The sequence below is a fragment of the Aquila chrysaetos genome, chromosome 5 (genome assembly GCF_900496995.4).
Source record: "Aquila chrysaetos chrysaetos chromosome 5, bAquChr1.4, whole genome shotgun sequence".
Lineage (NCBI taxonomy): Eukaryota > Metazoa > Chordata > Aves > Accipitriformes > Accipitridae > Aquila > Aquila chrysaetos.
In genome coordinates, this window is record NC_044008.1 from 43,406,214 (window position 1) to 43,427,725 (window position 21,512).

Sequence of the window (21,512 nt, forward strand, 5' to 3'; positions counted from 1 at the left end):
AGCCATGTACTTCAGTGTTTCACTAAACGAAGGAGCAAAATCTCTGGATAATACTGTTGTAGCTATGATACGACCTGCACATACAGAGGTGCAGGCCTGTTGATGTGTTTTAATAGATGCACTAATGTACTCAGAAAAAACAGAAGTTTTAGGGTTATTAAGGTTGGGTGTATAGTTTTAATAAATTAATTAGTCATATAGCTGCATATTGATTACATTCTTTTGGGGTTTTTATTTATTGTGTGTCAAGGTTTTTTCCACTTTGGAACATGAAAATTTAGCTCGCAGTGGACTTTGTTACTGTATTCTCTTTAAATCTTTATTCTTAGTTGAAGTAAATAAACCAACACGGTAAAGAGAGCTGATAGCTACTCCATCTGTATTATGGCACACAATGATGGCTGGAAGTTAAAGGTTTGATATATAGATCTATTTTTTTATTGCCAGCCCCTGCCCCTGAAGAAAGTATTAAAATTTCCAGATGAGTAACCAAACAATAAATAGATGAGACAGTTGCTGTGAATATCTGATTTTTTGCATAATAATGAGATATTGCTGAATAATACACTTTGCAGTCCAGTTTGTCTACATTATCATTTTGATTGGACAAATGCATAAGAAAGATATACAAGTAAAGCCATGCCAAGTCTTTTATTTTAAATTGACTCCATGTGAGATTTCAGTTAAATTTCCAGGACATTTTAAAAACAAAACAAATTCTAGGAATATCCCCACACACATACACACACGTACAGGCATTCACTTCCACATATACACACACACACACAAAATATATAGCCAATACCTGGTCTCACAATTACTTATGCACAGCAGAAACATTGTGTGCAAGCTGCAGGCTCTTTTTCATGCAAGTTAGGTTAGAATTAGGGTCATTTTCAGTGAGCATCTTCTTTCTTGCCTTGCAGAAGGCTCACAGAAACACATGCAAGGGAGCCTTTCAGCTCACAGCAGGACCTTGTTCCATACCAGAACAGGTCAAAACAAAGGAGGCTTTGGGGTCAGTCACGAATGGTTGGGTGGATAGGTGAATTTCTCACTGTATTCACAGTGGAAAGAAACCTAAAGTCTATCCATGCTGATTTTCATGGACAAAATTTTAGTCTACACATCTCAAAAGAGTCTGAAATCTAGTACTGTTTTGGTGCAGTTTTGAAGGGGGGGGGGAAATACCATGCCTATTGAAGTCACTGACAAATTTCTTATAGTTGCATATAAGGGTGCTGCTGGCAGCACTGAAGCAACATCTCTGTCGCTGCTATCATTTCTAGGAGATGACTAGCAATATTGCCAATACCCATGTGTAGGTTAAAACTTGTTCTCAGTTAGAAAGCTAGTTGTCACAGTTAAACTAATCCCTTTTTTAATTCACTCCAGACCTTTTTGGTTTAGAGTTCTATTGATAAAGATGGGATCAGAGTTTTGTTTTCTTTCTAGAAAAAAAAAAAAGCTGTATTTTATTTTATTTTGTTTTATTTGAACATAATTAACTGTTTTCTGCACTTGACCATGTCATCTGGACAGGAAGACGTGTAAGCCCAAGCTTCAAGATTAGTATCTTGTGGTACGCAGGTCTCCAGCTCCCGTTGTCGGTCTGGTTTAATCCTGAGCCCTCTAAATTCTGCAGTTATGTCATCTTGTTCTTGCTTTTTGCTCTGTTCTTGCATTTCTCGGTCCTCTCCCAAGTCTTCCCACAGATGTTTGCTTCCCCCATGTTTTGAGAGGGCAGGGTCCTGTGTTCCTTGCACCTCGCACTCCTGGTGACTGCAGTGGGAGTTCTTGCTGTGCAAACAACTGAAAAACCTTACTTACGCAGGGCCCGGGTTCAGACCTACGAAGCACTAGCAACTCAACTGCAAACAACTGAGTACAGCATCTGCTGGTTAAACTGAGGGGCGGGCTTGTCTCTGCCTTTCTTTTTTTCTCTGTGTGTGTGTGTCTACATGTGTGCAAGAAATCCACACACTTTAAAAAAATGGTAAAGAAATAAGCAAGCCTGGCAGATATGAATGACTTAGATGTGTCCTAAAATCGTTTACAGCCATCAGCTAACCTGAGCATTAGAGATGAAAACTTGCTAAAGAAACTTACAGAGCTACTGTATTCCAGCTCTGCTAGTACATACATGATTTTATTTACAGAAGGACATATATTTCCTAATGGTTCCTCCATACCAGATTTATATAGTGGTAGATTTCTGACCCTGTTTCTTCACCAGGGCATAGTCACAGTATTGAGAAATAATGCAGGATTTTCCATGGATTTTCTGTGAATTTAAAGTATCTATCAGCATTTCTGTCATCACAGACAACATAAGAAGAGCTTTCATGACGCACAGCCATCAGTGTTGTTTCCAGAAGCCATTTAACCACAAAAAAGAAATGGGACCAGATTTTGGCCTAGTTATTCACCTGCTGGTGAAATGTCTTACGCTGAGGAGTGACACCTGGACTGTGTCCCAGTTCAGTTCCTCATAATCCCTCATGCTGTAACTGATAAACAGGCATTTTGTGGGTTCTTTTTCCTCAGTCATGCAGGTCCAGTGCATATTTACAAAGCATAGAGTCAAATTCAAGCCTTAAAGCACAGACTATTTTCATCTAGCAACGTGACATTCCCTGCCCTGGCAAAATTCCAGCTTGCTGCATTTGACCTCAGAAACAAGATGCATTTTGCTCCTACTGTGTTGCTGGAATTATGTAACTGACCAATTAATTATATTTTAAAGTTTATAATATGGATAATGGGTAGCAAACTTGGTGAAGTCATCAGGCTAAGTGTACTGCAGGTGCAACATCTTTTCTTACTGGAGTTTGATTCATTCACAAAATGATTTTTCTATTCAAAACAACTGTCATGCTTCCTTTGTCCATGGATAATTAAATAAGCTTTCCAATTTATTCATGTATTCTAATTTACATAGGGTACCAACCCAAAAAAACACTCTGCTCACCCAGACAAAAGACATAAAATACATAGAAAGATAAATCTAAATGTCAGCCACAGCACAGTAAGAACAGTTTGGGCTGGTGAGGGCACTGTTGCTGTAGCTTGGAGTCTGGCCCTGGGTGGTCTCTGGTAAGCAGCGGTAGTCAGGGCTGAACCAAACTTGAGTACTGCCGGTGGGTTTTCTTGTCTTCTTTTCTGAGGTATTGAAACTGGCCTGCACAGGGCTTTTATACTCTCTTTACTCCCAGCTTCTTTAGCTTAGCTTTCTAGGGTACAATCAGGTACACAGAGCAAGGTTCTCCCCTTTTATTGCACTTCTTCCAGGCGCTGGTCTTTGTACAGGCCCTCTACAGTAAGAGAATTCCATCCAAAGCTTATCAGTTCTGTGCTGTTCTGAGCCTGCAGGCTTCCTACAACTAAGGTTCACATTTCCCAGAGGTTAGTTATTTTCACAGTTTTAGATACTCCTGTGATTCCTCCTACCACAGGATTCTAATTCTTCACAAGCAATTGTGCACACAATTGCACAATATCAGTGTGAGTTTGGCAAACAGCGTTGCTTTCTTTATGAGGAGCAGGCATGAAGGGGCCCAACATACCATGTTTGCAGCAAAGAATATATAGGTCAGGTCTCAGAAATACTGGCTATAAAGATACTTAGATGCTGGAGCACTGTGGGTTGTTATGAAACCCTTTGCAAGTTTAGAGAAGAGGGTACACAAGCACTTTCAAGGCAGTCTAGGCCTATTTCACACTGTCCGGGTACAGGAAGATGATCGTATGGACAGGCTGGATCAATGGGCCGAGGCCAATTGTATGAGGTTCAACAAGGCCAAGTGCTGGGTCCTGCACTTCGGTCACGACAACCCCACGCAGCGCTACAGGCTTGGGGAAGAGTGGCTGGAAAGCTGCCTGGCAGAAAAAGACCTGGGGGTGCTGGTTGACGGCCGGCTGAATATGAGCCAGCAGTGTGCCCAGGTGGCCAAGGCGGCCAACGGCATCCTGGCCTGCATCAGAAATAGTGTGGCCAGCAGGACTGAGGGAACTGGGGTTGTTTAGCCTGGAGAAAAGGAGGCTGAGGGGAGACCATATTGCTCTCTACAACTACCTGAAAGGAGGTTGTAGTGAGATGGGTGTTGGTCTCTTCTCCCAAGTAACAAGCAATAGGACAAGAGGAAAAGGCCTCAAGTTGCACCACGGGAGGTTTAGATTGGGTATTAGGAAAAATTTCTTCACCGAAAGGGTTGTCAAGCATCAGAACAGGCTGCCCAGGGAAGTGGTTGAGTCACCATCCCTGGAGGTATTTAAAAGATATGTAGATGTGGTGCTTAGGGACATGGTTTAGTGGTGGACTTCACAGTGTTAGGTTTATGGTTGGACTCAATGATCATAAAGGTCTTTTCCAGCCTAAAACGATTCTATGATTCTGTGATCTCCAGAGATCCCATCTGCCTTTTTTTTTTTTTCCCCTGCAAGACCTTAAGGGCACTTTGGGAGTCTATGAATGAGTTGGAATATCAGCCTAGCTCTCCTAAGTTGTAAGCAAGCGCACTAATGTTTGGACCGTCCTGTCTCTTAAAGACAAAGGCCAGAGATACGGTAGCTAAGGGCAGACTTACATTCTGGCCAACACAGCTGGGCCTCGGGCTCCCCTGCAGCCGGTCCTGTTTAGGCTCTGTGATTGCACGTGGTAAAATATGCAGGACTGTGTCCACAGCTGGGGCAATGCTCCAGTTGGTGACTTCGGGGATTGTGTATGTGGACTGATTTATGATTCTCAAGTGTGTTGTGTAGTAGCTCTTTTTTTTCCCCAGACAAGGCAATTCAGCTTCAAACATGTCTGTCTTATTTATAAGCAGTTTAAACTTTACACTCAAGTTATTTTCTTCTCTTTCCCCAAGCTCATAATTTAAGGGGAAAACCATCAAAAATAAGTACATAACATAGCAGAATACAAACCCTTAAAAAAACAGCAGAATCTTCAGTCCCTGCTTGTTTTCCTTTATGGTATTTTGTTTTATTAATAAGGCTGCCTCTATATTCATGACAAAATAAGAAAGCTATTTCCAATGAAACAGACAAGTCTTTGTTAGACATCAAATATAACTAATATTTGATGTCATAAATATTAATGACTTTCATGTCTTTAGATACTTTAGAATCAATTCCAAACATTTTTGTTTTGATTCACTCTATTTATTTTTTCACGTTGAACTGGTAGAAGAAATTTTCCCCAATTTTTCTGTGAAAAATCTATCAAGTTCTGGAGCATGATTTAATCTTTTGAAGCCTCTTTTCAAACTATTTGAATTAAGATGTTGTTCAATGTATTTTACATGGCTAAATCTGCACACCCAGGCAAAATTAGCAGTTAGTGTCACGTGACAGAAATGTATATATGATGGGGAGAACAGAAGGGATTGAAAGAGGCAGGCCTTTACCTAGAAACATTTAACAGACCACATTTTCTGTGGGCACAACACACAGCATAATCTGTCATTTGACATCCAATTTCTTGGCTAATTCTCTACAGGTACTGAACAAAAACTGGTATTGCCCAACGTGAGTGGTATTGGTAACTATAAATTAATGTTTGTTGTTCCTTAAAAGCAGGAAGTTCCTCTTTCTCAGCAGAATAGTTCTGTATCTTCTCACAAATGTACAGACTCTTGTTTAGGCCACAAGCTCAAATTTTAATGTCCTATAAATAAATAATAAGGTTATCAGTTGAATGACTGTTGATGCAGAGAACAGAGTTTTCTAGAGATTAGATATCTGAACCTGATATGTTTATAATAATTGGAAGCCAAGATAAAATATCCATCCACATGTGGAGGAGAGAGGATTCTTTGCCTATGGAGGGTTAAATATAGGATAGGGGATGTGCCAATATGACAGATTAACATAATCGACAGAATTATTCTTCCAAGACTTACAAGTCATTCCATGTATTTGTGCATGTTTGTTTCTAGGGAATTTATTTCTTTCATCTTTTTTTTGTAATATACTATGATTATAGAAAAAATCTCTACAAATGCGACATCGCACTCTGCTTTTGCCTTAGAATCTTTGTTCTTAAGTAATCCTAGCAATAACCAATAACTTGCTGACTGTTGCAGCTATAAAATATGGTGACCATATTGCAGTCTCTGCTGGTGATGTATTTCAGTCCTTTTTTTAAGGTACATTTAGAAGTGATCGAGCTCAAGCACAGTGTGATACTGACACAGTTCTTATAACCCAGTCCCTCCTCTTACTGCTGTAACAGATTTCTGTACAGTCTGTGGAGTAGTCAGACTTTTGATGGCTAGGCGTAGTAACCCTGCCTTTTTTCCTCTCTAGCTCCAGGTTCTCTTTGTCATCTCCTAAAACAGGCTATTCCCTTGGCAGCTCTCCCTCTTCATACCATTGGTCATTCATGTCATTGAGGGAGGCAGCAGATCAGTTAAACAGAAGTAACCACAAAGTCCAGATCCCCTGGGCAGCCAGTCTGCTTTGTACACCAGTCACACAAGTCCTTATTTCTAGATACAAACATTTTTTGGTACTAAGAGTTGGGTAGGATGAAGGCAGCTTTGGGGCTGAGAGACTCTGTCCAGTAGTCATTTGCCTTCAAGAGAGCTGTAGCCAAGGAAGAGGACAAGGCAGGAATCTGCATTTGCCAAGCCGTTGAGTTTACAGAGCTTGCCCTAAAAGTGAAAATGCAGAGAAAATACAAGGGGGGCTAAGAAAGAGATTTCACATCCAGAAGGTTAGCTTTATATTAACTGAGTTGCCATCAACACAGGAAAAGCAATTCCTATGGAAGCTCTTCTTTTGTCACCAGATATATCTTGAAAGGCTCAGTCTATACTCAGATCAAAGGAAAAAATAGATGCAAGCCTGTGATGGGAAATATAGGAAAACAGTAAGTTAAAAAAAAAAAAAATCATACCTAAAAAAAAAAATCTCTGAATGCTTTCAGAGCATGAAGGAAAGAAATCCCATGTTCTTTCCAAGCCTGTGGAACATCATAGCTGTTGTAAATAGGCCAGTCCCAAAGAGAGCACGCATGTTCCAAATGGGAGGTTATTTGCTGCATCATTTTAGCGTGTTTGATTTATCAGTAACTAATAGAAAGTTGAGAGGGACTTTGAACAAAATAATTCAGTGTGTCATAAGCCCAAGATCTGGCATCAAAAATGTTTTACTTATGGTATAGTCATATGGTGAGAATATAGCCAAGTTGTTAGCATTAATGAAATCCATCCTAATTCCTCTTTGTAAAATGCATTATTAATCTCCTGTTATTAAATGAGGAGTTTAAAGCAGTTAGGACAAAGAGTAGGACAAGGAGACAAAACACATTTGAAAATCCCACCAGTCAGAGCAGGAATTTAGAGGTTGAACGGAATTGCTTCAGTTTAGCGAGGAGACTGATGTATTTCCTTGAGTTTTTAGATAATTTTGGAGGTAGAGAATATTGTCTAGGCAGTCCTAGTGACTAACAGGGTTTTGGTGGCATTAACTAAATTTGGAATGTTTTATCCTGGTTTGCTAAGGAAATGAAGCTTACAAGACCATGTTTTGTGCTCGTCTTCACTCAATCAACCCAAAATGTTTTGGCCAGCTTCAGTCAAACTTGAGAGGAGTGGAAGTCCTCTTTCTACTAACCAAGTTCCTTATTTTTTTTAATGTTTTCTTAAATATATTCTTAAAATGTTCACTGGATAGAAGAGACACGCTCAAACTAGCCCCTTCTTGAGGGAAAGGCAGTCTGAACTCAAGCACTGTTCATTTTGTGTGGCAGCAGCAAGCCAGTCAGTCAGTGGGTGTATCCTCTGACAAGTCAGCAGGCAGCTCACTATTTCATCTGCTCTTGTCGGGTAGGCTATCATATGGGAAATAGAAAGGGAGGGCTGTTCAGGCAGGTATAATTTAGGGAACAAAGGATATTATCTGTAGGGAATCAGGTAAATTTATTCCAGTGCTTACACTACAGTATGCTTTTCAGTACTGTTCTGTGTTAGCCATCCCCACTGAGATCAATGGGAGTTATATTGTGGACTGAAAGGATAACAGCATAAAGAACAGTGATGTACAATCTTGAAAAGCTTCCGTGTCCAGAGAGAGCTCCCTGAGTGCTAGCACTAATAGCTCCTTACAGAACTTACAGAATGAAATCCTAGTACTGTTCCCACCAAGGTCATGGAGAGGGCTTATAAGAACAGATTAAAGTTTTCATTGTGTCAGGGTCTGGATGCTGCACTATTTGAGAAAACACTTAATAGCAATATTTTGGCAGATCCTTATCTGGCTGTTGATTTTCCAGTGATTGTATGTTAATTACACAGTTTCAGCAAATAAAAGTTGAAACTGAAACATCCAAGAATAGTCTGAATCATTTGTTTTGCACAATTGTATATGCTGCTTTGCATTGCTTGGTGACTTCCAAGGAACAGATAAGTAGATGGCACCTTATTGCCTAGAGGTTTGAATTGTCCACAGAGACTGAGAAATGTGATTTCATTTTCTTTTCAAAATAAAATTTGTCACATTTTCATGCCCATTTGCTTGGGCCTAATGTGCATGATGCTTTCTGTGCACATAGTAGATACTTGCATACATAATTCAGCAGCACAGGAACTTTGTATATGAGCTTCTGTTTGATGGTCTTGCTCCGCATGACTAAAATGAGGCCAATTTGGCGAGGCTGAAATAAGGAGCACACAGAAGAGATTTTGGTAGGTTGCTAGAGAGATTAGTGTTTGTTCAGTCAATTTATTACAGTTAAAGCAATAATTTGGCGGGTTTTCCCTCCATACAGACAATATGAGTCAATCATAACTCCTTCAGAGTCAAGAGAAGATTCAGTCAGAATGAATAAATATTTGTAAGAAAGAAGTTTTCTCTTTTCAAATTTACAATTACTATTTACTATTGCAAACAGAGAAAGGGTATGGTGTATGGTGTAGCATGCTTGGAAGAGTGGAACATTTTCTAAGGCCCAGAGAGAGGCCAGGTCTGGGGCTTCTGTGAGATAAATTAGCCTCTCTGAAGTCCTGTGCTGCTACAGCACAGGCTTTTCTGGTACATGAATTACCTGAGCTAACACAAAACAAATGACCAAAACACTGCTCCAAGGTCTGCAGCGCAAGGGGCAGCTCAGGCTTTCCTCTCAGCTGATGCTGTGAAGAAGTGGACAGGCATGATTTGTATCTCCCGCTCCCGGGAGAAAGGCTTTTACCATTGCTCCTCTGAGAGATACAAGGAATTCTACCTCATGTCAGGATACTCCAAGGATCCAGGCTTATATAATGATGCTTACTGGTTTTCTACAAGATCAGTTCCCACCCTTCCTAATAGGTACTTCCAGAGCTAAAGTGGATGAATACTGACAGCTTCTGCTTTGTATCCTCAAAAGCTGAAGGAGAAGACAATGCTGAAAATAGTACTTAACTCTGTGCTGTTGACCTCCTACCCAACTGTGCCACATGCACATTCACAGAACCATAACCTCCCTGACTTGCATTGAGAACTAAGGAACGCATTGTTACTGACCCAAATTCATCCCATTGAGTTTCTTTGCAGCGGCATTTGACCCCAAAACTGTCCTTTTAAGCAGTATCTCTTTACTTCGAAAGAAAAAAAAAAAATCACCCAGAGCTTGATCATGGAGAAGCAGTTTGGGGTTTGGGGTTGCTTTATTTAGTTGTAGGAACTGACAAAGGAGAATGCTCGGGAAAACAGAAAAATGTCGAGGGACTTTCGATATTTTGAACAAAAGGAAAAGCAGCACTTAGATATATACAGCCCTTACTGCAAAGGGGGGGGGCTAATGAATGCTTGAGAGTGCTAGATGTCTCAAGTGTTTTCTTCTTTTCTAATGTTCTGGGTGGCTATATGATCTGATGTCTCAGTCGGAGACTCTGTGGTCTGACAAGGCTTTACTTCACTTTAGAAATGCATTTTGCTTTATAATTTATGCCTGTGACCAGTTAGGAGAAAAACATTGTTCTGCCATATACAGCTTGGACACATCAATCGCAGATAGAGAAAGTGGACCAGTTTGATAGAATTTGAGTGCTACAGGCAGAACTGGGTTTATTTTCCAGTGGAGCGCCTTCATCTGAACATGCAGTAGGTGCCCCTGGTGATTCCTGCGCGATGACTTCAAATCAGCCTCATCTTGAGCTCATGGAAAAAATCTCAGAGTAATGCCAAGCTGATAAAAAAGCAGCAGATCTTTGTCTATCTTCTGACTGGAAAAAACAAAACAAAAAAAAAAAAAAACAACAACAACAAAAAACCTACCCCAAATTCCTCAAAAGCAAGGCTCTGGAAGATGAGCCAGTGGTTTCAAAAGGCATGTCCCAAACCATCTTACAGTAATGGGATTTATAATATGTAATTATATATAGGCAGTAATAGAATTTGTAACTACGTATAGACAATGGAGTTAACTGTTAATTGTCCCTCACTGAGTTCACTGAATGGGTGAGGAAGACAATAAGGTAATTTCCAGAGTAGTCAACCCCTGCCTGATGCCAGCTGGTGGGGTCCGTTCTCTGGATTGTGCTGACCAGTGCTGGCTGTATGGGGGCAGAGCAGGAGTTTCAGCCCTCTTGTGCTCTGCTGCTCCTCTCTGGACTTACTTGCTGTCTGTCCTATGGGGGCATAACCAGTCCTATGGCTCTGATGTAGCTAAATCTTCTCTGGATTGTCTGGGGCTGCTGGCATCCATGGGTGAATGCCTACACCATCATCGGGGCAGCAACTGGGAAAAAAGTGTCTGTGTGTATGTTCTGCATGGCAGCTGGGCCAGTAAGCCTCTTCCTACTGAAACAGATTGCGCTAACAAAATGGCCTTTCGTTGATATGACTTGTGGTGTAAGTTCCCTGTGAAGACACCAACAGCTTTAATACCAGTGTAACTATGCTTGTTGGGATTTTGCCTGTATAGAAATGCTACAGAAAATTAACAAATCCTTCACGCCATTACATCAAATCTAACAAACATTGCTATGATGCAGACATGACCTAATACTGTCAGGTTTGATGTCATAGTGAAATTCCACCATGGGAATTCATCTACCAACTCTTTTAGTGCTGATTTCAGAAGAAAATCCAGTATCAGTAACTCTGGTTTCATCAAAAGTCTCACAGCGCCTGATGCTTTACTTAACAATCCCGCAGAACTGAATACTGGGAGGGAGTGTGTTTGAGGTCTTACTGATGAGATGAAAACTGGATAATATGGTTTTGATGCAAAAGGAATTGAAAAATTCCTCACCATTGAGAAAGTGGAGTCAAAGCACAGAAAAGAGGATTTCTCAAAACCTTCTAGTTTTATCTCAAAAGTATTTAGGACTGTGATTTTGTTAATGTTCAGATAAATTAGTCCACAGCTTGGAAAAAAGTACCGTAGCAGTCCTTAAAATGGATTCTGAGATGTCCTTTCTTCCTCTAAGCACTCAAAAAACCCGCCCCCCCCCCAAAAAAAAACCCAACCAACAAACCAAACCAAAACACACAAAACCCAAACAAACAACAAAGCTTTGTTGAAGGCAGAGAGGAGCACAAGACCCAATATTCTGGGTTCGGTCCTTCCTTGGCTAGTTCCTTTGTGGCTGGGGAAAAAAAAGGTTTCTGGCTTATGGTCTGAAAGCACTAGACTAACAATAGAGGAAAAAATTAAAAAGAATGTAGACAGTTTCCAAAGTTTTCAGAGTTGCCCATGACCGTGCGGCATTAAGGCACCTGTGTGCACACTGTATATGACCTACTGTATCCACTGATCACTGGGTGATCATTTGGGTGACCCCAAACTGAGAGAAAGGTAAATTACTTACCTACTTAGAAAACCATCTGAATGTTCAGAAAAACCTTGATGGTGAAACCATTGCTCTGTTTAATTCAGTAGGAAGTTTCTGTGGATTTTGATGCAATTAAAATTTTAGCCTGAAACCCACACCGACTGTATAAGGCATTTGCAATCATGACTCAGGCGAGCCGTGCTGTAACTGGAGGACTGCGTGACTGATAGATCTGAATACTCAGCAGTGGCAAGGCAAGCAAGAAGGGACAAGCTCTTCCTTCCCTGTAGAATTGTCTCTTATAGGAGTTGTGTGTCTTCCTCTGACATACATGGTACCTGTCATTTTCCAGGAGTAAATACTGGTGCCAGTCTTGCAAATTGTGAATGGTTGAAAATTACTTAAAAAACACATCCTTTGGCTAGCGGGGGAGGCAGCTCGATGTGGTCCGGCTTGTCCCTGTATATTCAGGAGTATGTCTGCTTCTCAGAGGCTCCAGATATACCTGACCCTTCTAGGTCTAGCTAAGATGAGGAAGCTGTAGCTCAACAAAGAAATGAACATGACTATTAACAACTTTCTACAGGTGTAGAAATCATAAATGTCTGCTTTTGTATCTGTCAGAATTCCAATCTACCTCTGTTCGAGTTCTCCTAGCCACCAACAAAACAGCAATTTGGAGCCCAATTACATGTAACAGGGATCAACCCTCTCTTGATCCTCTTCCCTATTCTACAGAGAACTTCCTTAACCTGGAAATTATGAGGGTTAATTATGAAATTATCTTCAGCAAGGGCTCAAGTATATCAAGCACAAAATGAGAGGAAACACAAACTATTTGCGTGTTCGTGGTCTCCTTCAGCAAGTCCATGCAGGCCTAATGCCATCCTTCTGCTCTGCGTGAGCAGTCCTATCACTGGTCTAAATAGCCTGACCCCGTGAAAAGCTAAGGAGAGGCGAGAGCACAGGGAGAGATGACGCAAGCCATGTTTCCATGGGTCCAGCACTCCAGTGTGAAAGGCCCAGGGAACTATCCATCCCCGGTTAGCCCGAGGGGAGGGGTGCCTCCAGGGGACAAGGCAATAACATTGTTTAAAGGCCCCCAGGGATGCTGACTGCACCTTTGAGCTTCTCAGTACTCTGCTGCCAGGAACACACATCACTAAACTGAGGAGTTACAAGTGAGATTTGCCAGCCAGAGCCCCAAAGACTACACAGGAGAGAAATACAGGAAGAGATGGGAGAGAATCAGATGGTGATATTGCTCTAGTTGGTAGAAAATTGCACATCTGTAGTGTGGAAGAGGTGGGCTTGCAATTGTTTGAAGAGATGGTTGCCATCTGCAGCTGGTGATGGAGCATGGTCTTCCCTGCTCCGAAATGGGTGCTTCGTCCACCTTGATATCCTGCGGCGGAGTTTCCTGTCTGGCCTAACATTGACCTAACCTTTAAAGCAGCTATTTTTCCCCAGAGCTGAATGACATGGTGTGCTTTCATGTTCAGGCATTCCAAAACAGAGGCTTTGGTGTCTTTTTGCTTGTTTCATTTGAGTTTATATGTTTCATGTTTAATTGGTAGTGCAGTGGCACTGCTGATAGTAGGAATAAAAGTACCCCATAATTAGTAGCTTAAACTCTTAGAACATGGAACTAACATGTGGGCCTGCTCAGGGGAGCAGCCTCGGGAGCAAGAGTTCCCGAATCCTCTGGCAGGCACTAAGCGTACTAGCAGTTTTTAAAGGCTGAACAGGCACCACACGCTGCCGAGGCCAGGGCAGCTGGGCACAGCTAGGAGTAGAACCAGGCCCAAGTTTTGGGCTCAATCCCTCCTTCCTTGTCTATTGTCTATCCAGTTGCCATTAAAGCAAGCGAGGAGGATGGAAGCTGCAGCCCCCCAAAGTGCCTTGATTTTTGTCTTTGGGAAAAATGCCTATGGGCTAATGTTTACCAACAGGCCCAGTATGTGCAGGTGGTCTGTGGCTGTGGTGGTTGGGGGAGTGGAAATGCTGAGCGTTTTCCTGTGGTGTAAGATTAGTCTTGGCTGTAATGTCTCTCTAAGGAGCTGCTCTAATTAATGCAAAATACTCTAGTTACTACTTAATAAACACTGAGGCCTTTCTAAATAGCGCAAAATTAAGAGCCTTTATTTAGCAGTGCCTGCAGTTGAGGTACAAGTTAACCTTTCAAACGCTTCGGTGCTTCCTGGCAGTGGCCACGTTAGGGACACATGAGGGAGCAGAAGGCGAGGCCCTCCCTGGGAGCCAGGGTGCTTTGCCCTGCTCCGGCTGCCTCAGTGCTAAGGGCCCCGGCAGAGGAAGGGCGGCAGAAAAGGTACCTTCACACAGAAATGCTGCCACAGGAAGGGCAGGGTCACGTAGTCCGTATGCAGCACTCCTCCGGGCTGACCTCCTCTGGAAACAGCAGCCGCATCTCTGCTGTCTTGGTCGCTCGCTCCCCAGTTAGGCACCGGCACAGGTGAAAGGGATGGAAACGCTGCCTGGCTCCGGGCCTCGGAGGGTCTGAGTGCCGTGGGGCAGAGGGCGGAGCCGGGTCGCTCTTTCGGGGGTCTCTCCCAAAAGCCCGGAGGAGCCCCCGCGCCCTGCCCAGGAGGAGCGCGGGGCCGCGGGAGCCCGCGCCCGCCGCGCCTCGGGCTGAGCCCGGCAGCGGGCCGCGGCGCGGAGCCCGGCCTCGCCTGCGGGCGTCGCGGGGGCGAGGCCGGCGCGGGCCCCGGCGTGGAGGGGCGCGGGGTAAGGCGGTGCGTCTCCCCCGCTCTCCCTCCGCCCGCGGGCGCGGCCCCGGCCCCGCGCAGCGCGGCAGCCCTCCGCGTGTGCGCAGCGTCCTTAGCGCGGCGGGACGGCAGGCCGCGGAGCGCAGCCGGGCAGGAGCGCTTTGCCCGGGCGTCCCGCGAAGGGGCCGCGATTCTCAGGGCGGCTCGGGCAAAGGGCGGATGAGTCCTCGTTTTCTCTTTGTAAATAAAAACGTTACCTTCCAAACTGTACCGTGGCTCGGCTTGCTAAACCCGGAGCCTTTATTTTTTGTTGTTGTTGTATTGTAGCGTATTGTATTTTTTCCAAGCGAGGGTGCCAGTGCAACTCGCCCTGTAAGGCAAAGGGACCCAGAAACAGAGAGGAAGATAAAATGAATTTAAATTCCAAAGGGGTTTCAGTGCTGGTTTCCTAGTCCCCGAGTCAGCAATGTGTTTGTGAAAATTCAGCCTTTTTGTCTCTTAGAAAAAAAGGGCTAAATCTACATCGGTGGCCCAGTCTAGGTTTGCTATTCTTTGCATTTTCTATTCAAGTGAATGAGAGTGAATGAAGTGGCCTGGGACCCTTTATTTGATCTACTCAATTGCATAAAGTGACAGAATTCTAATATATTTGTTTAATGCTCTTCAATGGGGCTTTCACTTTCTAGCTTGCAAATGAAGCCTCGATCTGCAAAGTTTTGTCCTTTTTTTCTTTCCACCTTTTTTTTTTCCTGGCAGAGAGACCATATTTCATAACTTGGGCCACGGTTTGAAGTGATTTCGAGAGGAGTTTTAGACTCGAAAAGTGGGAAATAAAGAAACAGATGTGAAGTTATTGTAAATTCTTATAGTGGGCTCTGGGGCTATTGTAAACCCACTGCAGGCGGTCCAAAGCCTCTCTTTTTCATGCTGTAATTGAAACATATTAATTAGATAATTTGTTGTTAGTTTAAAAGAAACAAATACAGCCCCTCCAAGGCTTCACAGCCTCGGTTTCTTTTTGTTAATAAAAACAAAACAAAACAAAACAAACAAGAAAAAAAAACCCAAACCAAAACAACCCACAAAGTGACATTTCTATTAAGATTCCGAGATAATTCGGCACTGAAGTTGATGAAGCTGCTAAGTTTTTTCTCCCTTTCCCAAGGACCACTTGAAGAAAGGCTGGCTCATAAAACTCCCTCTCAGGGGTCGCCGGGGAGTTCTTTTCTCCCTACCTGGCACAGACCGCCCTTCTCCGCAAGGCGCGGTCCGAGAGAAAATAAATATTCTGGGTGAGAAAGAGCTGGCTTTCTTCAATAGAGGATTCAGTCTTGTGGGGTGGTGTCTTGTCACACGTCGAGGGGAAAGAAAACAAAAAAAAAAAGGGGGGGGGGCAGAAAAAGAAAAAGGAAAAGAAGTATCCCGACGAGAAAGGATTCACATACCATGCACTGACATGAAGCAAAAACCCGAGTCGCCAAGCACGACTGGGTTCCCGGGCTTACCTTGCACAGCCGGGCTCAAACTCATCCTCCGGAAGAAAAGAGCTTTTGCCTAGAATGAACGGTCTGTTTGCATCAAGTCCGCCTAGCTTATAAAGTCTCGCTGGCAAATAAAATAAAAAATAAAGACACCCCCCCCCGCGCCCCGACCCCCGCGAAATATCTAAACACGACGGCGAGCTCGGCCGTGGCTGATTCACTCGCCCCCCTTCGCCCATTCCCTGGGCGCTGTTGTCTCTCGCTGTTCTATTTCAGATCTGTGTTTATTGACATTGGACTTGAGCCATTAGGGAGATTTAACAAGTCAAAGCAGTAAATTCAAGCGACGCGCCGAGCTGCGTGTTTGTTTGAAATAAGCGCGGCGACATTCGGGGGAGCGGGGCGCGGGCGGAGATGCGCGGAGGAGCGCGGCGCCGGCCCCGCGGGCTGCGCGCTGGCGGGCGCGGGTGGCGAGGGGGGTCCTCGGGCTTGGGCAATCGCAGAGATAAAGAGGAAAACGGCACTTGAAAAGTTCGGTTGCGAGTCGTACCGTCGGATTATGTGGCGGGGAAGCTATTGCACCTTTGGAAAATATTTTGCTTTGGGGCATGATCTTTTCAGATCATTATCTCCGCTGATTACTATATAGTTTAAAAAAGACCCTGGAAGTGCAGCTTCATCTTCTTAGCTGAGCTCGGATTTCATCTTTGAGGATTTGTTCTGACTGCTAGATCTTAAAAGAAAAAAAGAAAGGAAGGAGAAAAAGAGTCCTCGTCGTCAAAAATGTAGGTCATCGCTTGTTTAGGAAAAGTTTGTCGAGTTATGTGTCCATTGATCTGGTGATAAGTTTTGAATGCTTTCTTTAGCTGATCGTGTTGATATAATCGTGGGTTGGACTTGATGAATGAGTTCAGTTGTCCCCCATCTGACAAGCTTTAGCAGCTTCATGCATTTTAATCAGCCCGATGATTCATGTATTTTCCACCTTTTTTCTGTGTGTGGGATCCGTTCTCTTTTTAAAAAATGGTCGCAACTGGATTAATTACCCTCTACATTAATCTTAAAACTTTTGCAAGGACCTCGCGGTATGTAATAAGGAAATGGGGATGTCACTTGCGCTGTTTATGGTCCAGAAATTCAGAGAGAGATCAGGCACAGGCAAAACCTCTGTAACATCATTGCCGTAGAATTAGTGAATCCTGTCGGTTCATTAGAATACAATGTCGTTTTCTTGCTAATAAGCCTTTAAGTATTCGGTTGTCTCGTAACTGCGCTCTTGGTGCAGACTGCCTCATCTCCGAGAGGCTTATTTACTAATTTCACTAGATGGGTTCTATCATTTTCGACAATTGCAGAATCCTTGTAAAAGCCCTAAAAGAACTGGAAAGCCACACTGGAAGGTGCCCGGAATCCAGTTTTCATTGTAACTACTTTGCCCTTACTTTTTAAAAGGGACTGTGTATTGGCTTACAGAAAAGCGGGTACAATTTTAAGTGTTACAGTTTGCAACCTACCGTTTTTGGAAAGTGTGATCAATAGAGATGGAGAAATTATAGCAGTGGTTGGAGTAACTGCAATGCTTGAGGAGGTTTAAATGACAGGTAAAAGGGTACAATAGCTCACTTGTACTCGAAAAAGATTTTGAGATGCCACTTGTAAGAAAAACCACAAGTAACAAAAATTCAGTCTTAAAAAGTAACTAATTCTTTAAAGATTTTTATGTTTGCTCTGTACTGTACAAGCTCACTTATTAGAGAAAATTTAACCGGGAGTATGTAGGTGGTAAGTATACATACACGTAGGCGTAAATATAATGTGTTTATATTTGGTATAAGTGTATAGGACACAAATGCATATATGAGTGTGTATGCAGATATGTATAGATGTATAGATATAAAAACTGCAGAACGCACTTATGTATGTTATTTCTTTGGTAAACCGGCAATAAGGACAATTTCATCTAACAGGTTATGGTGTGTTAATAACTACATTTATAGTAACCTCCTGTGAAAAGGCTGTTTAGATTATCTAAATATTGGAATAACGTCATTCCTTTTTTGTGAACTAATGCTTTTACTTTTCTCGTGTAAACTCTTTAAAAAGACAAATAAGAAACTAAATCTGCATTTACATATTTTAATGAGAAAATATTATTTGGACGACTAGGTTCATAATTTAACGTAGACACTTTTTTAACCTTTGTCTTAAAACACACATGCTGGGAACAAGAACACCAATATTTAAAATGCCATGCTTATTCTGTACAAGAAAAAAAAGTTAAAAAGAAATGTCTTTACAGTTTCAATAGACACTAATGCCGTTTGGGGGTGGGGGGTGTCTTTTTTTTTTTTTTTTTAACTTAAGCAGTTCACAGCAGAACGACAGTTCGGTTTCCAGCAAACTACCTAAAACTAGGAAGGAGTATATCAAACAAAAGTGCATTTTACACATTTTATAATCATTCCTATGCACAAACATTTACAGTTTCCCTAGCCCCCTCTCTCTTGTCTGCAAAGCTCCAACAGAAATCAGGATGACCTCCACAGTTTGTACCTGCTGTTGTGTTACTTCTCCACGTTTTACCAGTGACTTCGGCAGCTTTTCTGAAGCTGTGCCGGGTTGTGTGCTCGGTAAGAGGTTTATTTTTATCGTTTGTTTGTTTTTAAGCTACGAGATAAATAGCTAAAAACCGTAGAAAACAAAGAAACCCTCAGCTCCCCAAACCTTCAGGTTAATCGGAAGTTAACAGCCAAATCAACTTCTCTCTCCCTTCCACCCGAAAACTGCAGTAAGCATCCACGTTACAACAGGTACTGCAAAGGGGACCTCATCTGATTTACAGTACAGCTGCAAGTTCAGTATTTACATTACAACAGGCGCTTTGTAAACAATATAGGTATGGAGTGAGTGACCGGGTGCCCTTCCGTCGGGCGGCGTCCTGCTCCGGCGGCGCTCCCCACGCCCGCCCCCCGCCGCCCCCGGCCGCAGGCGGGGACCCGCGGCCGGCAGGGCCGCCCGCAGCCGGGCAGGGCCGCCCGCAGCCGGCAGGGCCGCCCGCCGCCCTCCCGCTCGCCCGCCGGCTCCCTTACCTGCGGGGCCCTGGCTGCCAGCGCACCGCTCCTTCTCGGGGGCGACTGAGCCCGCGGCCTTGCCCCGCGGCAATCCTGCCCTTTGCGTACCGACGGGACACGCGCGGGCGGACACGCACCCGCACCCACACCCACACAAAGGAGACGAGCGCTTCCCGGCGTTTCCAAGATCCAAGCGTTTGCTGCTTGGAGGCTGGAAACGTCGCTGCTCTCACGCAGTGAGACCGCAGCCGTTTCACGCTGCTTGTGGTTTTCAAGATCGGTCCTATAGAAACCCCTGCTCTTCCCCGGACAAAGGAAGGGCAAGAGGCATCGCCGGGCCAGGCTTGCCGGGTCCCCGGCACACCGAAGATGCCTGAAGTACTTTTGGCAAACTAGTGACGCATATGGCAGTTCCTACCGGGCGGGGAAGGGGGGCGGGCCGGGTCGGTTCCTTTTGCCTCGGCAGGGCGGAAAACCAAGTTCGGAACCGGGGAGGAGGCCGAGAGGCCGAGGAGGGCGAAGCCGAAGGGGCGAAGCGGAAAGGCAGCTCGCGCGAACGGCAAACCTCAGTTTCCCGCGGGGAGTTGTCTCTGCTTTCGAGGAAAAGAGGAGAGAGGAGGGAGGGAAGACACGGAAGGAGGGCGAAGGGGAGGGAGGAGAGCTCCGAGGAAACTTCGGGAGAAGGGGGACGGCGGAGTCCGCGCGGGCGGCCCGGGTCAGTGCACCGCCACGGAGTGCAGGGCGGGCGCCGGGCTGGTGAGAGTCTCGCTGGGGGTGGCCGGGCTGCTTTGGCTGGTGGCCGTCTGCGAGGACGTGGGGCTGAGGGAGGGCGGCGAGTTCGAGAGGATGGTGGGGATGGGCGCGGGCAGGGCCGGCAGGGCCGGCACCGCGGCGGGGGTAGGCTTGATGGGGACGGGGATGGCCGGCAAAGTCTGCCCCCCATGGCAGAGCGGCTTAATGGGCACGCCGTAGGCGCCGTACTCGCTGCTGGCCACGGAGATGGGGGTGGCGGTGTCGATCATGCCGGAGCTGTACATGTGGGGCCAGCCCGTGCCAATGGAGCTGCCCACCGTAGTCAACTGGTTGGGGAGGGGGTAGGCGGCCGGCACGGGCTGCATCGTGGAAAAGGCGAGGCCGCCGGGCATCTTGTACTCTCTGGCGATGATGTTCTCGATGGCGAAGGGGTGCTTGAAGCTGGAGGGCTGGGACACGCCGAGGTTGTACGTGGACATCTGGGGCAGGTGGGTGCCGGTGGCCGCCAGGGCGCTGAGCCGCAGCTTCGCCTGCTGCTGCAGGTACTGCGCCGCGTCCGCCGGCTTGCTGGGGGCCAGGTGGTCCGACTTGACCACCTTGAAGCGCTTGCGGCGCCGCAGGAAGCTGCCGTTCTCGAACATGTCCCCGCAGCTGGGGTGCAGCGCCCAGAAGCTGCCCTTGCCCGGCTGGTCGGGGCGGCGCGGGATCTTGATGAAGCAGTCGTTGAAGGAGAGGTTGTGGCGGAGGGAGTTCTGCCAGCGCTGCGTGTTCTCCCGGTAGTACGGGAAGCGGTCCATGATGAACTTGTAGATCTCGCTCAGGGGCAGCATCTTCTCCGGGGAGCTCTGGATCGCCATGGCGGTCAGCGAGATGTAGGAGTAGGGAGGCTTCTGGTCGCTGTAAGTGTTTCTGCCCGGGCGAGGCATCTTCGCTAGGGAACCCGCGGAGATCTGCAGAAGGGCAGCGACAAGGAGGGGGTCGGGGGTGGCGGGAGAGAGTGAGTCCGAGAGGATTTGCACCGACACCCGGCCGGGGCAGCGGGTGGGTGTGGGGCCGGGCTGGAGAAAGAAGGGCACGGGGAAGGGGCACGGCGGTCCTCAGCCCTCGGGGCGGGGGGGGGGGGGGGGGGGGGGGGCGGGATGGGGGCAGGGGAAACCGACCCGGAGCTCTGCGCCGCCGGCGGGGGAAAAGCAACGTGCCTTTCTCCCAGCTCCGGCCCCGCTCAGCCTGGCCTCCCCGCAGCAGCCCGCGCCCCTAAAGTTACTCTCGTGGTAGCTCTGCCTTCTGGTCTCGGCGAGGAGGAGAGTGGCACCCCCTCCCATCCCATCCCCTCCCCTCGTCTCGTCTCGTCTCCCACCCCACTCCGTGCCAGCCGGGCATATGCCCACCTTAAAGTTGCTGGAAGTTGACAGTCCGCATCCGGGACGCAGCTGGGAGTCCGGGCTCTTTCCCACCCCGCTCCTCCGGCGTGTCTCTCGCTCCTTTCCCGGCCACTCTGCTCCGGTTTAGTCCTGAGGAGGCAGTGAGCTGGCTCGGGTTTGGGAATCTTCTTGTACACCCCTCCCTTCTCCTCCGCGGGCTGAATCAGCTTCTTTTACACCACTGGCAGCTGGACTGTAGCAGAGGCTTGTTTGCTTCTCTGCAGCCGCGATGAGCTAAGTAGTTGCCTCCATGTCCTTCCTCTAACCATCTGATAGTTTTATGTGGTGACATGAGCAG

General features: G+C 45.7%; 1 protein-coding gene across 1 annotated transcript; it reads right to left on the bottom strand.

Annotated features, from left to right (window-relative positions):
- Positions 1-19,756: 19,756 nt before the first annotated feature.
- Positions 19,757-20,719, bottom strand: FOXB1 (forkhead box B1). The gene has a single exon (XM_030015190.1). It carries the CDS (start codon positions 20,717-20,719, stop codon positions 19,757-19,759), a length of 963 nt encoding a protein of 320 aa, XP_029871050.1.
- Positions 20,720-21,512: the final 793 nt, after the last annotated feature.